The 17,500-nt window shown below is 48.5% G+C and overlaps 1 protein-coding gene across 2 annotated transcripts in view; it reads right to left on the reverse strand.

The window, feature by feature from the left end:
• LOC311080863 (protein PHTF2) overlaps positions 1-17,500 on the reverse strand; it is a 35,693-nt gene that overhangs the window by 16,409 nt on the left and 1,784 nt on the right. The window contains exons 2-7 of one of the 2 annotated variants that reach the window (XM_084111036.1): positions 14,898-14,978; positions 10,809-10,865; positions 10,663-10,674; positions 6,661-6,730; positions 6,404-6,562; positions 494-662 (exon numbers count right to left, since the gene is read on the reverse strand). In XM_084111036.1, coding sequence (XP_083967162.1) covers positions 494-662; positions 6,404-6,562; positions 6,661-6,730; positions 10,663-10,674; positions 10,809-10,865; positions 14,898-14,942 — 512 coding nt within the window. In that variant the 5' untranslated portion in view covers positions 14,943-14,978. The remainder of the gene's footprint in view (positions 1-493; positions 663-6,403; positions 6,563-6,660; positions 6,731-10,662; positions 10,675-10,808; positions 10,866-14,897; positions 14,979-17,500) is intronic. The other variant, XM_084111037.1, reaches the window with a different exon arrangement.

The raw sequence follows: 17,500 nt of genomic DNA on the forward strand, positions 1-17,500 counted from the left end.
AAGTCTCTGCAGAAGAAGACGAGACCTCGCGACCCCTGCGACCCCTGTGACCCCTGCGACCCCTCCTGTGTGTTATCGGTAGTGCTAGAGCCGTCGCCTTCCCTATGAATGTCCAAATGAGCCGCTTTCCTCAACTTCCTTTAGCGAGAGAGACAGTAAAAGTGCAGAATACTTAGAAAAGGCAAATCAGGACAAACTTTGACCTCAAAGATCAGAGCGCTGGATTCCCAGAGTCAAGAGGAGAGAAAGGCCTGAGAGAGACGAGGACTCCGCCGAGATGAAGAAACTCAGCATTAATGATTCAAGAATTTGTGAATTCATTTCTATTCATGCTTCTGGAATATGACTGATCATTTGTGGTTGTAAAGGATCTATTTAAATGATGCTGACACTAATAATGAAGACAAGAGAGCATTAGTGTTCAACTGTCTGACCTGTGTCTTCAGAAGGAAACACACACACATGAGCATTAGCTGAAGAGAGAGAGTCTGACCTGCGCCTCCTCCCGCCGCTGGGTTTGGGAGTGTGTGTGTGTGTGTGTGTGGAGACGATCTGGCAGTGAACAGTTCCCAACAGCAGCATCAGCCAGACGGAGCCGAACACCTCGGTGACGGGAACGCCATGAGGAGAGGAGACACTGAAGAACAACAGCGCTGCCACCACTGAAACACACACACACACACACCATGAGGAGAGGAGACACTGAAGAACAACAGCGCTGCCACCACTGAAACACACACACACACACCATGAGGAGAGGAGACACTGAAGAACAACAGCGCTGCCACCACTGAAACACACACACACACACACAATGTTAGGGTAGTTCACATTAGTCCATGTTGATTGACTTCAACCGTCTTTCCCTCAACTTTTGAAGGTTGTTGGCGTGGTCTAGTTGTCTTCCTGTGTGAAGTTGAGCCCTCCACTGATCCCGATTCCAGGATTCAGGTTGTATGCCAAAGTCTTCAAGGTCTCGTTTGAGTACATTTTTAAAGCGAAGCTTTGGTCTACCAGTGTGACGAATTCCCTCTTCCAGAACGCCATGGAGGATAGAGTGAGGGATGCGGGAGGACAGAGTGAGGGATGCGGGAGGATAGAGTGAGGGATGCGGGAGGACAGAGTGAGGGATGCGGGAGGACAGAGTGAGGGATGCGGGAGGATAGAGTGAGGGATGCGGGAGGACAGAGTGAGGGATGCGGGAGGACAGAGTGAGGGATGCGGGAGGACAGAGTGAGGGATGCGGGAGGATAGAGTGAGGGATGCGGGAGGACAGAGTGAGGGATGCGGGAGGACAGAGTGAGGGATGCGGGAGGACAGAGTGAGGGATGCGGGAGGACAGAGAGAGGGATGCGGGAGGATAGAGTGAGGGATGCGGGAGGACAGAGTGAGGGATGCGGGAGGACAGAGAGAGGGATGCGGGAGGACAGAGAGAGGGATGCGGGAGGACAGAGTGAGGGATGCGGGAGGACAGAGTGAGGGATGCGGGAGGACAGAGTGAGGGATGCGGGAGGACAGAGTGAGGGATGCGGGAGGACAGAGTGAGGGATGCGGGAGGACAGAGAGAGGGATGCGGGAGGACAGAGTGAGGGATGCGGGAGGATAGAGTGAGGGATGCGGGAGGATAGAGTGAGGGATGGAGGATAGAGTGAGGGATGCGGGAGGATAGAGTGAGGGATGCGGGAGGATAGAGTGAGGGATGGAGGATAGAGTGAGGGATGCGGGAGGACAGAGTGAGGGATGGAGGATAGAGTGAGGGATGCGGGATGCGGGAGGACAGAGTGAGGGATGCGGGAGGATAGAGTGAGGGATGCGGGAGGATAGAGTGAGGGATGGAGGATAGAGTGAGGGATGGAGGATAGAGTGAGGGATGCGGGAGGATAGAGTGAGGGATGGAGGATAGAGTGAGGGATGGAGGATAGAGTGAGGGATGGAGGATAGAGTGAGGGATGCGGGAGGATAGAGTGAGGGATGGAGGATAGAGTGAGGGATGGAGGATAGAGTGAGGGATGCGGGAGGATAGAGTGAGGGATGGAGGATAGAGTGAGGGATGCGGGAGGACAGAGTGAGGGATGCGGGAGGATAGAGTGAGGGATGCGGGAGGACAGAGTGAGGGATGCGGGAGGACAGAGTGAGGGATGCGGGAGGACAGAGTGAGGGATGCGGGAGGACAGAGAGAGGGATGCGGGAGGATAGAGTGAGGGATGCGGGAGGACAGAGTGAGGGATGCGGGAGGACAGAGAGAGGGATGCGGGAGGACAGAGAGAGGGATGCGGGAGGACAGAGTGAGGGATGCGGGAGGACAGAGTGAGGGATGCGGGAGGACAGAGTGAGGGATGCGGGAGGACAGAGTGAGGGATGCGGGAGGACAGAGTGAGGGATGCGGGAGGATAGAGTGAGGGATGGAGGATAGAGTGAGGGATGCGGGAGGATAGAGTGAGGGATGCGGGAGGATAGAGTGAGGGATGGAGGATAGAGTGAGGGATGCGGGAGGACAGAGTGAGGGATGGAGGATAGAGTGAGGGATGCGGGATGCGGGAGGACAGAGTGAGGGATGCGGGAGGATAGAGTGAGGGATGCGGGAGGATAGAGTGAGGGATGGAGGATAGAGTGAGGGATGCGGGAGGACAGAGTGAGGGATGGAGGATAGAGTGAGGGATGCGGGAGGACAGAGTGAGGGATGGAGGATAGAGTGAGGGATGCGGGAGGACAGAGTGAGGGATGCGGGAGGACAGAGTGAGGGATGCGGGAGGACAGAGTGAGGGATGCGGGAGGACAGATTGAGGGATGCGGGAGGACAGAGTGAAGGATGCGGGAGGACAGAGTGAGGGATGCGGGAGGACAGAGTGAGGGATGCGGGAGGACAGAGAGAGGGATGCGGGAGGACAGAGTGAGGGATGCGGGAGGACAGAGTGAGGGATGCGGGAGGACAGAGTGAGGGATGCGGGAGGATAGAGTGAGGGATGCGGGAGGACAGAGTGAGGGATGCGGGAGGACAGAGAGAGGGATGCGGGAGGACAGAGTGAGGGATGCGGGAGGATAGAGTGAGGGATGCGGGAGGATAGAGTGAGGGATGCGGGAGGATAGAGTGAGGGATGCGGGAGGATAGAGTGAGGGATGCGGGAGGATAGAGTGAGGGATGGAGGATAGAGTGAGGGATGCGGGAGGACAGAGTGAGGGATGGAGGATAGAGTGAGGGATGCGGGATGCGGGAGGACAGAGTGAGGGATGCGGGAGGATAGAGTGAGGGATGCGGGAGGATAGAGTGAGGGATGCGGGAGGATAGAGTGAGGGATGGAGGATAGAGTGAGGGATGCGGGAGGACAGAGTGAGGGATGGAGGATAGAGTGAGGGATGCGGGAGGACAGAGTGAGGGATGGAGGATAGAGTGAGGGATGCGGGAGGACAGAGTGAGGGATGCGGGAGGACAGAGTGAGGGATGCGGGAGGATAGAGTGAGGGATGGAGGATAGAGTGAGGGATGCGGGAGGACAGAGTGAGGGATGGAGGATAGAGTGAGGGATGCGGGAGGACAGAGTGAGGGATGGAGGATAGAGTGAGGGATGCGGGAGGACAGAGTGAGGGATGCGGGAGGACAGAGTGAGGGATGCGGGAGGACAGAGTGAGGGATGCGGGAGGACAGATTGAGGGATGCGGGAGGACAGAGTGAAGGATGCGGGAGGACAGAGTGAGGGATGCGGGAGGACAGAGTGAGGGATGCGGGAGGATAGAGTGAGGGATGCGGGAGGACAGAGTGAGGGATGCAGGAGGATAGAGTGAGGGATGCGGGAGGATAGAGTGAGGGATGCGGGAGGACAGAGTGAGGGATGCGGGAGGATAGAGTGAGGGATGCGGGAGGATAGAGTGAGGGATGCGGGAGGACAGAGTGAGGGATGCGGGAGGACAGAGTGAGGGATGCAGGAGGATAGAGTGAGGGATGCGGGAGGATAGAGTGAGGGATGCGGGAGGACAGAGTGAGGGATGCGGGAGGACAGAGAGAGGGATGCGGGAGGACAGAGTGAGGGATGCGGGAGGATAGAGTGAGGGATGCGGGAGGATAGAGTGAGGGATGGAGGATAGAGTGAGGGATGCGGGAGGATAGAGTGAGGGATGCGGGTGGATAGAGTGAGGGATGGAGGATAGAGTGAGGGATGCGGGAGGATAGAGTGAGGGATGGAGGATAGAGTGAGGGATGCGGGAGGATAGAGTGAGGGATGGAGGATAGAGTGAGGGATGCGGGAGGATAGAGTGAGGGATGTGGGAGGATAGAGTGAGGGATGCGGGAGGATAGAGTGAGGGATGCGGGAGGATAGAGTGAGGGAGGATAGAGTGAGGGATGCGGGAGGATAGAGTGAGGGATGGAGGATAGAGTGAGGGATGCGGGAGGATAGAGTGAGGGATGCGGGAGGACAGAGTGAGGGATGCGGGAGGACAGAGTGAGGGATGCGGGAGGATAGAGTGAGGGCGGGAGGATAGAGTGAGGGATGCGGGAGGATAGAGTGAGGGATGCGGGAGGATAGAGTGAGGGATGCGGGAGGATAGAGTGAGGGATGCGGGAGTATAGAGTGAGGGATGCGGGAGGATAGAGTGAGGGATGCGGGAAGATAGAGTGAGGGATGCGGAATGGTGGCATTCTGTTCACATGCCCATCTGAGACGGAAGAATTTGAGCCTTGATGATAGAGGTCCTGAATTAGTTATCTGAAAGAGTTCCTCGTTTGTTATCTTGTCTTCCCAGGTTTTTCCTATGATGAACCGTGGGTTTCTGGTGTGAAAGCACTGAGTCTACTTTCTTGTGGGCGATAGTTGGCCAGCTTTCTGCTCCGTAGAGGAGAACGCTCAGGACACAGGCTTCATAGACTCTGACTTTAGTCTAAATTTGTCACATGATTCAGCAAATCGATCTATCAGGATTTGAAGCTGATCCGGAGATGACGCGCATCATCGGCATAGAGTGGTTCACACACAACAAATTGCTGGGTCTTGGTTTTAGCTTTGAAACGAGACAGATTGAAGAAATTTCCATCGTTACGTGACAATAGGGAGACACCAGTATTGTTGTCCAGGTCTTCATACTCTCTTTTGAATACTTAGGAGAAGAAAATACCGAACAATGTCGGCGCTAATACACAGCCTTGTTTTACACCTCGTCTGATGGGAAACGTACCAGACAGCTCACCGCCAAACTTCACCCAGCACACGTCATGAAGTGACTGAATCAGTAAGAGTAGAGTAGGAGGACAGCCAGCTTTCTCAAGGACCAGGAAAAGAGATTTTCTGTCCACGTAAGTCAAAAGCTTTTGTTAAGTCAACTAAAGCCATGTAAAGCGGTTGCCGCTGCTCTCGTGACTTCTCTTGTAGTTGTTGGACAGCAAAGGTCATATCAGTGGTTGATCGTTGTGGTCGGAACCCGCACTGCGATTCTGGATATGAATCTTCAGCGATTTCCTGCTAGCGTTTCAGTAGGATACGAGCAAGTACTTTGCCAGTGACAGACAGCAATGAAACACCTCGATGATTGTTAGTCACCACGATCACCTTTTTTCTTATACAGAGTGGTGATCGTTGCGTCTTTGAAATCTTGTGGAACTTGTTTGGCATGTCAGCATTTCAGAATGAGTTGGTGAAGATGACTGGCTAACGGGATTAGACCCGCTTGTAGCAGCTCATTTGTTATTTAATCTGCACCTGGTGCCTTTCCTTTATTCATACTTTCAATGGTGGATAACACCTCGGCAATGTCAGGTTCATCATCAAGGTGATTATGGATTTGAGATTGAGGGAGGTTTAAGGGAGTCTGACGGCAAGCGTTTCCCTCTGTTCCATATAGCTCGCTGTAGTTAGGGTTAGCTCGCTAGGGTTAGGGTTAGCTCGCTGTAGTTAGGGTTGGGGTTAGCTCGCTGTAGCGCTATCCATCTTTTAAGCGAGGAGATCCATATTTTAAATGAGGTTTAAATTCCTGTTATAGGAACTCCGTTATAGGATCTCGAGCCACCAGGGTGGTTCCCCGAGAACTAAGGGTTCCCCTAGGAACGTTTTCCTGGTTGCATTCGCACTACTGGTTATTTCTGAGATTCTGGATGAGTGAGATTGGTGTGTTTTGTTATTGCTGGAGATCAGTTTACACTAAACCTGAAGGAGGGACGTGTAGAGACAGATTCAGAAGGACAAGCCACATGTAAATCACAGGCGTGTTCTCTCTCTCTCTCTCACACACACACACACACACACACCCTGCAGCAGGTAGAGAGACAGCAGCAGGTGTTCTCTCTCTCTCTCTCTCACACACACACCCTGCAGCAGGTAGAGAGACAGCAGCAGGTGTTCTCTTTCTCTTTCTCTCTCTCTCTCTCTCTCTCTCTCTCTCTCTCTCTCACACACACACACACACACACACACACACACCCTGCAGCAGGTAGAGAGACAGCAGCAGGTAGAAGACGGTCCTGGACGTGACCTGGATCCACCAGCGGAAGAAGAAGGGGAAGAACACCACCCTGACGATACCCTTCCGGGTCAGAGCTGTCCACGGGCTCTCGGGCTTCGCTTTAGCAAACGCAGAACCTGACAGATAAACACACCACTGGTCACGACCTACGACCTGATGACCGGTGAAACTGTGAACGCAGAGAAATCTGTGTGTGTGTGTGTGTGTGTCTGACCTCTGACCAGATCCACGTCAATCAGGTCTGGCTTCACGTGACCCGTCTTCTTCGGTTTGTTCCTCAGACCCTAGAGAGAGAGAGAGAGAGAGAGAGAGAGAGAGAGAGAGAGAGAAAGAGAGAGAGAGAAAGAGAGAGAGAGAGATTAACACACAGTCTCTGTCAAACATCATTCATTCACACTGAAACCATGCGTGTCACACACTTCATATGAGTTTAATTAGTCAATTCATGAGTAGAGCAATTACATACTCTTCTCCTTCAGTCACGCACACATTTAATACCACAGATTATTAGGAATTTAGAACTGATTTTATTCACACGCAAACACCGCTGTGATACGCTCTATTGAGGCCCCGTTCTCGCACTCTATTGAGGGCCCGGTCTCGCGCTCTATTGAGGCCCCGTTCTCGCGCTCTATTGAGGCCCCGTTCTCGCACTCTATTGAGGGCCCCGTTCTCGCGCTCTATTGAGGCCCCGGTCTCGCGCTCTATTGAGGCCCCGGTCTCGCGCTCTATTGAGGCCCCGGTCTCGCGCTCTATTGAGGCCCCGGTCTCGCGCTCTATTGAGGCCCCGGTCTCGCGCTCTATTGAGGCCCCGGTCTCGCGCTCTATTGAGGCCCCGGTCTCGCGCTCTATTGAGGCCCCGTTCTCGCGCTCTATTGAGGCCCCGTTCTCGCGCTCTATTGAGGGCCCGGTCTCGCGCTCTATTGAGGCCCCGGTCTCGCGCTCTATTGAGGGCCCGGTCTCGCGCTCTATTGAGGGCCCGGTCTCGCGCTCTATTGAGGGCCCGGTCTCGTCCTGGTTATATTTGTCTGCCTATCCCTCGTTATGCAAGACATCATCATCATCATCAGTGAGGAGTTTAATGTCTGCCAAAGTTAATCCAGCTTTCCAGCTATTGAGGGCCCGGTCTGGCGAGCAGAACGAGTCGAATCACTTTCTGCCCTCTTTATATTTGTCTGCCTATCCCTCGTTACGCAAGACATTCGGACACACACACACACACACACACACACACACACACACACACACACACGAGTCATAGCGCAACACAAACAAAAACAATCTGAATGAGATTCACTCTAAGCTGCTACACATGAGACCCGTCTTCATCATCATCAGTGAGGAGTTTAACCCTCTGAGGTCGACAAACGCGCGGGCGCGTTTTGCTGGATTTTCTCCACATTGTAGCACTATAAACTTAAATTACTCAGTCATTTATAGTCATACAGAAAAAAGAAATATAAAAAAAGAATCTGTGATATTTCTCCTTTTGTATGTGTCCACTTACAATCAAACCAAAACATTGTGCTTTTGTAAAATAAAGAAAATAAACAGGGTGTGCGTTCTGCCTCTCCGTCGCGGTGAACTTTTTTTTCTTGAGCACGTCTATAAACTGAAAACTCAGTGAATACTTGTCACACATTTATGAGCCATATACCTTTATAAACATTTAAGTGTGTACTTTTAAATGATCGGATTCAAAACGAAAACAAATATTCTCTGTTTAAGTAATTTGTATAAAACCAACAAGATGTCCAGCTTCTCAAACGCTTCCTCATTACAGTTAATTTGGCCACGCCCACTCGCGCAAAAGATATTCACATGCAAATCTCCACATGGACCGCGTCTCGCTCATTACCTCAACAACAAAACACTTCACTTCACTTTTCGTCGAGTTTGAAAGACGTGCCTGAGCTTACATTGGATTTAGGCTACCTCAGAAGAAAAAGAACGCGATTTGAAGACAAGAAAGGTGTAAGGTAAGAAATTCTTACATATTAGTTTGTTATTGTTGCATAAATGTCACGTTGCAGTTGAACTGTTGCTAGATATATGGGGAATATTATAATATTTAGACCCGTGTTTACTGTTACTGTGTTTGTGGATATCTGCTCAAACGTAGATATGTATATGGTAACCATAATGTTTTATATTTGAGCGCGATCGCGTTTGAATGTATCATATTTTTGATAGCGATCGCGTTTGAATGTATCATATTTTCCTGCGCGATCGCGTTTGAATGTACACATCATATTTTGGATGAAAGCAAAACGCACCAAACGGCTTCATGTTTTTATTATTATCTCATTTCATATCATCATAACGGATGGAAACATTTGAAGTAACATGATAATCAATATATTTTTCTCTAGCTTAGTTGTTACTGAAATCTTTTGGAAGATTTATACTGCTATAGGTTATTTATTGTTATTATTATTTTATCTGGCACTGCGCATATACCTTATGCCTACAGGCACAACAAACCTGGTGTTCATCATTATATTATATATTGTTGGAAACATTTGTGTGTGTGTGTGTGTGTGTGTATTCTGTGAATTTTAAAAAGGAATTTTAAAAAGCAATTTTAACCAGAAAAATCTAATATTTATTTCCAAAATCGTGCAGGCCTTTCTCTTGATATCAGTATGTTCACTTTTTTTTTTTCAGGGCCCAGATGCCACTGAGGACTTCAACATTCACATGAGTCTCTGTACGTGAACACGGTAAAGTGAAAATCTTGGAAATGAAAGGTATGTACAATGTTTTTAGGAATGGCACAAAGGTCTCTGTCTTTGAAGTGCTTTTTTGGCATTTGTTGTGTATCTTTGGATTATGTTGTGTTGTAAATAAATCCAAACAATTTAAAAGCCATTCTTTTTTAAATCTCCTCATTTACAGTATTGTGCAAGGTTGCTCATAATGACAGGGGCCTGATAGCTCCTAATAGGGCCGTTAGGGGAGGTTCTTTGTCTTTCTCAGGTGAGAAAAGCTTACATATTAATGAGCTTGCGCATAAAGCTTTCTAACACAAAACACGTCGTAAAATTTTTAAATCAATATATTGTCTTATCTGAATGAGCAGTCAGGGTGATTTTCACATAGTTTTGCAGCAAATATTCTAGGCTACGTCATACAATTTTCAAAAGTCTGGTCTCGCACACTATTGAGGCCCCAGTCTCGCGCTCTATTGAGGCCCCGGTCTCGCACACTATTGAGGCCCCAGTCTCGCGCTCTATTGAGGCCCCAGTCTCGCGCTCTATTTAGGGCCCGGTCTTGCGCTCTATTGAGGCCCTGGTCTTGCGCTCTATTGAGGGCCCGGTCTTGCGCTCTATTGAGGCCCCAGTCTCGCGCTCTATTGAGGCCCCAGTCTCGCGCTCTATTGAGGGCCCAGTCTCGCGCTCTATTTAGGGCCCGGTCTTGCGCTCTATTGAGGCCCTGGTCTTGCGCTCTATTGAGGGCCCAGTCTCGCGCTCTATTGAGGCCCCGGTCTTGCGCTCTATTTAGGGCCCGGTCTTGCGCTCTATTGAGGCCCTGGTCTTGCGCTCTATTTAGGGCCCGGTCTTGCGCTCTATTGAGGCCCCAGTCTCGCGCTCTATTGAGGGCCCAGTCTCGCGCTCTATTTAGGGCCCGGTCTTGCGCTCTATTGAGGCCCTGGTCTTGCGCTCTATTGAGGGCCCAGTCTCGCGCTCTATTGAGGCCCCAGTCTCGCGCTCTATTGAGGGCCCAGTCTCGCGCTCTATTGAGGCCCTGGTCTTGCGCTCTATTGAGGGCCCAGTCTCGCGCTCTATTGAGGGCCCAGTCTCGCGCTCTATTTAGGGCCCGGTCTTGCGCTCTATTGAGGCCCCGGTTTCGCGCTCTAATCACTTTCTGCCCTCTATATATTTGTCTGCCTATCCCTCGTTACGCAAGACATTCGGCCACACACACACACACACACACACACACACACACACGAGTCATAGCGCAACACAAACTCTAAGCTGCTACACTTGAGACCCATCTTCATCATCATCATCATCATCATCAGTGAGGAGTTTAATGTCTGCCGAAGTTACATGACAGTACATGACAGTCGTTACTGATGTGACCTTGTCTAAACATGCTCTCATACACACACAAGCATCCAGTTGTGTGAAGACATCAAAGCCAGTCTGACACACACAGACACACACACACGCAGCGCCACCTACAGGCTGAGAGCGGCAGCGGTACTCACCCGTCTAATGAACTGAGGAGAGAAAGGTGATAGAGCGAGAGACGTTTAAGAGGAAGAAGAAAACTACACACACACACACACACTCTCACTCACTCACTCACTCACTCACTCACTCTAACACACACACACACACACACACAGGTTACCTTGATCTCTCTCTGTTCCACTGATTTCTCCCATATCTGCTGGTCATACGCACCGATCTGACACACACAGAAGAGAGACAGACAGGTTTAACATCAGACATGATCTGAACAGCATTCATGTGTTTAAACATCTGAACAGACACACACACTCGTCTTGAGTGTTTAGTTGTGGTGTAAACGCAGTGATCGATCATGACGCTGACAGTCAGATTCACACTGTAACCCGGAGCACGTGTGTTTAACGAGCCGACGGCTAATAAAGGGTTACTGGTTTAGCGTGTCAGTGTCATGAGTATAAATGTGTGTGATCCACGAGCAGCGGCAGCTCTGATTGGTCTGATTGTTGCCGGGGACGACAGCTCTGATTGGTCTGATTGTTGCCGGGGGTGACAGCAGCACAGTGCCATTTCCACACTGGAGGTGAAGACTGAGATGCTGAAGTCACATGACACACGGTGGAAAACACTCAATAATTCATGAGTTCAGTCTCATTAAACATACAGCGAGTGCACGACCTATGTGTGTGTATGTGTGTGTGTGAGTGTGAGTGTGTGAGCGAGAGAGAGAGTGTGAGTGAGTGAGTGAGTGAGAGTGTGTGGGTGTGTGAGAGAGAGAGTGTGTATGAAAGAGTGTGTGTGTGTGTGTGTGTGTGTGTGTGTGAGAGAGAGAGAGTGAGAGTGTGTGTGTGTGTGTGTGTGTGTGAGAGAGAGAGAGTGAGTGAGTGAGTGAGTGTGTGTGAGAGAGAGAGAGAAATTGATTTTGTGTGTGTGTGTGAGAGAGAGTGTGTGTGTGTGAGTGAGAGAGAGAGTGTGTGTGTGTGTGTGTTAGTGATGCGCGGATCGGGCGGGTCAAGTAGGCATATTAAAATAACATTCTGATTAATTTCGGGTGGGTCGCGGGTGGATATGGTAAATCATTATTAACAAAAATATTAACTACATTCTCTAAAATATGAGCATGTCTAAAATGTAATTTTTTCCGCCAGTCAGACAGGCACTAATTTACACTCTCTTTAAGATATACGCTGCGCAGGATCCGCTTGTTTAAGCAGAAATGGAGCCGGTCCGAGAGTGAAATAAAAAATAATAATTAAAAACAAAACAAAAGGAAGGAAAGAAAGAAAAGTACCGTGTGTGAGTGTTTTAGCGAAGTGGTTAACGAGGATGAATCAAGTGCTGGGTGTGTAATATGCAACGGTTGTGAAGTGTTTATGTGCGCGCGTGTGTGTGTGTCAAGTCAAGTCAAGTTTATTTGTATAGTGCTTTTCACAATACAGATTGTATCAAAGCAGCTTCACAGTATTAAATTAAAATAATACAACAAGGTTAGTTTCTAATGGAATTTATTGATTGATAAAATTAAATTAAATATTCCCAAAATATCCCAAAATAAAAAAATGTGTGTGTGTGTTCGCCTGTTCTGGAAGTCGCAGTGACAGAAACAGTGATATTCCAGTTTATGTTTCAAGGGAGTAAAGCCTGTTTATGCCATTAGAAAATTAAATTCTGTCAAATAAATTTCATTTGAAAGAAATGTTCATTTAAAAGCAGCGCTCATTCATCAGTGTATCATGTTACCATAGAGATGCGCGCATCAACATCCATTTACAGGGCTGCCAACTTTTGAGTTAGCTTGGAGTGAGATTTTTTTTTTTTTTGCGTGGAGGGGGGGGGGGGGGGGGGGGGGGGCTTATGTAAAAACTAATATTGCATCACAATAAGTGTAATTGTGATTGTCAAAACATTTGGTAACTAAATAGAATTTTATGAAGTTTAGCGACACATGTTACAATGTTTACATTGTACAATGACTGGTAGGATACAGTTTTTATTGCTTGACAAATTTCAAGATTTCAATTCCATTCTTGTGATTTGATTCCGATTTTGATTCAATATTGACTAATTTGGATACATGTTTATTTTAATTTTATTTAAAAAAATAATCTCACCTAATGCTGTAAACATAGAGGGCCCAATCTGCTGGTATTATTAAAGGTTAAAAATAATTAAATTAAATATAATGCAGTTTTTGTTATAATAACAATTATTTAATGACATAAGTAAAAATATAATAAATATGTAATATAGTGCTCAGCAAAATCTCCTCTCGCTATTTTTTCTATTCAGTTAACATGCTATGGTCATTAAATGGCTTTCCTGAGGTAAATGTAACGTTATGTGACATAATTGTTCTCCTGCTGTTATATTGACCTCTTTCCGTGGTTGAAAAACACTAATTGGTCGATATTATGTATACTTTCGGTAAGTTGTACTGCATCTTTAAATAAAAAAGTAACAGATGATCGGTTCACGTGCACTTGAACTGAGGCGCTCAGCGATCTGTCACGTCACATTTACAAGTGCCAAACGTATTTTTGTCTGAATTTCGTAATAAAATTGACGAAATCTAAGAGCTGAGAATTAGTTTAATATTAAAAGTACCTCTTTGCTCCGCAATTTTCTGTGCGTGAGAAAATGGATGTGTGGCGTGAGAGCGTGTGAAAAGTGTCAATGCGTGAGAGTTGGCAGCCCTGTATTTATCATCACGCGTAACAACACAGAATAATTGTAATCAGGTGCGGATTCTTAAATCAGAGAAGATTATTGGTGCGGGTGGAAGATTTGTTTTTGGCTGCGGATTCGAGTGACGTTGGAGATCATCCTCGCATCTCTAGTGTGTGTGTACAATTATCTGTGTGAGGACTGCATCTCTAGTGTGTGTGTGAGAGGACTTCATCTCTAGTGTGTGTGTACAATTATCTGTGTGAGGACTGCATCTCTAGTGTGTGTGTGAGAGGACTTCATCTCTAGTGTGTGTGTACAATTATCTGTGTGAGGACTGCATCTCTAGTGTGTGTGTGAGAGGACTTCATCTCTAGTGTGTGTGTGTGTGTGTGAGGACTGCATCTCTAGTGTGTGTGTGTGTGTGTGTGTGTGTGTGTGTGTGAGGACTGCATCTCTAGTGTGTGTGTGTGTGTGTGTGTGTGTGTGTGTGTGAGGACTGCATCTCTAGTGTGTGTGTGTGTGTGTGTGTGTGTGTGTGTGTGAGGACTGCATCTCTAGTGTGTGTGTGTGTGTGTGTGTGGACTGCATCTCTAGTGTGTGTGTGTGTGTGTGTGTGTGTGTGTGTGTGTGTGTGTGTGAGGACTGCATCTCTAGTGTGTGTGTGTGTGTGTGTGTGTGTGTGTGTGTGTGTGGACTGCATCTCTAGTGTGTGTGTGTGTGTGTGTGTGTGTGTGTGTGTGTGTGTGTGTGTGTGGACTGCATCTCTAGTGTGTGTGTGTGTGTGTGTGTGTGTGTGTGTGTGTGTGTGTGTGTGTGTGGACTGCATCTCTAGTGTGTGTGTGTGTGTGTGTGTGTGTGTGTGTGTGTGTGTGTGTGTGTGTGTGTGGACTGCATCTCTAGTGTGTGTGTGTGTGTGTGTGTGTGTGTGTGTGTGTGTGTGTGTGTGTGTGTGTGGACTGCATCTCTAGTGTGTGTGTGTGTGTGTGTGTGTGTGTGTGTGTGAGAGAGAGAGGACTGTTAGAGTTTAAAGAGTAAATTGAGGACATTTCGGCCGGTCAGTTTCTGAGAGCCTTTAAAGGCCTGGGTTAGGATAAGAACGTCCTCACAAAGATAGATGTACAAGAGAGTGTGTGTGTGAGTGAGTGAGTGAGTGAGTGTGTTGCTTCTCTCACAGAGTCTAAATAAAGCTCAGGTGTGTGTGAGCTGGCGCTGCACAGTGAGTCACTTGTTGTTGTCTGTAATCGACAGACGTGTTGCGCATTGGTGTGTTTTTCATGTTCTTGCATGTTTCTGTGATTAAACATGTTTGATGCAGGAAACACCGTCACAGTCTCACACTCACACACACACACACACACACACACACACACACACACACTAACACTCAATCACACACACTAACACTCAATCACACACAGACACACACACACTAACACTCAATCACACACACTAACACTCAATCACACACAGACACTAACACTCAATCACACACACACACACACTCACACACAGACACACACACACTAACACTCAATCACACACACACACTCACACACAGAAAGATGAAGATAGATCGATCTCTCACCTTCTTCTGGTACCAGAGAACAGCATCTCGCACTTTAGACGCCATTTACATGTCAAGAGTCTCACGCTGGATCATTATAGACTGAGAACAGAGAGAAGAGTTAGATCAGCTCTGACGCACTTCAGCTCCTCTTACCTGCAGCACAGGTGTGTCCTACACACACACACACACACTGTACACACACACACACTGTACACACACACACACACTGTACACACACACACACACTGTACACACACCTACTGACACACTCACTACTCACTCACACACTCACTCAGTACACACACATACTGTACACACACACACACACTGTACACACACACACACACTGTACACACACACACCTACTGACACACTCACTACTCACTCACACACTCACTCAGTACACACACATACTGTACACACACTCACTCACACTCTCACTCTTACTCACACACACACACACTCTCTCACTCGCTCACACACACTCACTCACTCACATTCACTCTCACTCGCTCACTCACACACTCACTCACATTCACACACACACACACACTCACTCTCTCACACTCACTTACATTCACTCACACTCGCTCACACTCACACTCTCTCACACACATTCACTCTCTCACACACATTCACTCACTCACACACTCACTCTTACTCACTCACACTCTCTCACACTCACACTCACTCGCTCACTCACTCACACTATCTCACTCACTCACTCTCTCTCTCTCACACTCTCACATGCGCTCTCACACACACGCACTCTCTCACGCACTCGCTCACTCACACACACTCACTCACTCACTCAGGCTCTCGCTCACTCACTCGCTCGCTCACACACGCTCACTCGCTCGCTCACACACGCTCACTCGCTCGCTCACACACGCTCACTCGCTCGCTCACACACGCTCACTCGCTCGCTCACACACGCTCACTCGCTCGCTCACACACGCTCACTCGCTCGCTCACTCACTCATCACTCACTCGCTCGCTCACACACGCTCACTCACTCGCTCACTCATCACTCACTCGCTCGCTCACACACGCTCACTCGCTCGCTCACTCACTCATCACTCACTCGCTCACTCACACACTCATCACTCACTCACACACACACTCATCACTCACTCGCTCGCTCACTCGCTCACTCACACTCGCTCACACTCACTCACTCACTCACTCACACACTCATCACTCACTCACACACACACTCATCACTCACTCACACACACACTCATCACTCACTCGCTCGCTCACTCGCTCACTCACACTCGCTCACTCACTCGCTCACTCACACTCGCTCACACTCACACACTCGCTCACTCATACACGCACACACACACACACTCGCTCACACTCACTCACACACACTCACTCGCTCACTCACACACTCATCACTCACTCACACACACACTCATCACTCACTCGCTCGCTCACTCGCTCACTCACACTCGCTCACACTCACTCACTCACTCACTCACACACACTCGCTCACTCATACACGCACACACACACACACTCGCTCACACTCACTCACACACACACACTCGCTCACACTCACACTGTGATATTACACACAGTTTTATCTGTTCCCATCATTAGCAGAATATTAAACAGCCTCAGGGACTGAAGCGAGACACACACACACACACACACACAAACAAACATACCCTCAGTAATGCACACTCAAGTGAGGAAAGACCGGTCCTGCTCTCACAACTACTAACTTTCATTTGCATATGATCTGTCAAGTCAAGTCAGCTTTATTTATACAGCACTTTTTACAACACAGACTGTTTCACAGCAGCTTCACAGAGACAACAGGACAATAATGCAACAAAGTTTGTTTCTAGAAGAAAACTGCGTCATCGCCCACCCATAGGCAGATCATAATATTGTAGAATATTAAATGAAATCTGTGTTTCCAGCCAAACATCAACAGCTTCATGAATGAGGATTCATCGAGTCGAACACACACACACAATGATCGATGAAGGCGATGGATCAAGTCGAAGAACACACACACACACACAACCATCTGCTGATGTGTAACCCGACACAGAGCTGTGCATGTTTCATGATGTGTGTCTGTGTGTGTGTCTCATCTGATACTGTGTGTGTGCGTCTCTGGGGTCACACTGCTGCATGTGTGTGTGTGTGTGTGTGTCTCTGGGGTCACACTGCTGCATGTGTGTGTGTCTCTGGGGTCACACGGCTGCGTGTGTGTGTGTGTGTGTGTGTGTGTGTGTGAGTGAGAGTTTCACAGGCTAAATTAAGCAGCATGTCTTCCTGCGTCTGTAAGAGGAAACGGCCGCATTTATTCTCTCGCATGCAGCAACTAAACAATCTCACACACTCTCACAAACACTCACAAACAAGAGGAACACACTGAGTTAGACCTGTCTGTCTGAATTCTGAAGTTAGACCTGTCTGTCTCTCTGAACCAGAAGCTATTCATAGAACACACATCCTAAAATAACCCTAGCTCCAGACACACACAGGTGGAAAATCACTGAGCAGCAGCTGACACACACACACACACACACACACACACAGAGTGTGTCTCTGTGAGTTTGAGTGTGAGAGAGTGTGTGTGTGTGTTACAACAGATCCAG

Source organism: Abramis brama (genome assembly GCF_963993115.1).
Source record: "Abramis brama genome assembly, chromosome: 4".
In the NCBI taxonomy this organism is placed as follows: Eukaryota; Metazoa; Chordata; class Actinopteri; order Cypriniformes; family Leuciscidae; genus Abramis; species Abramis brama.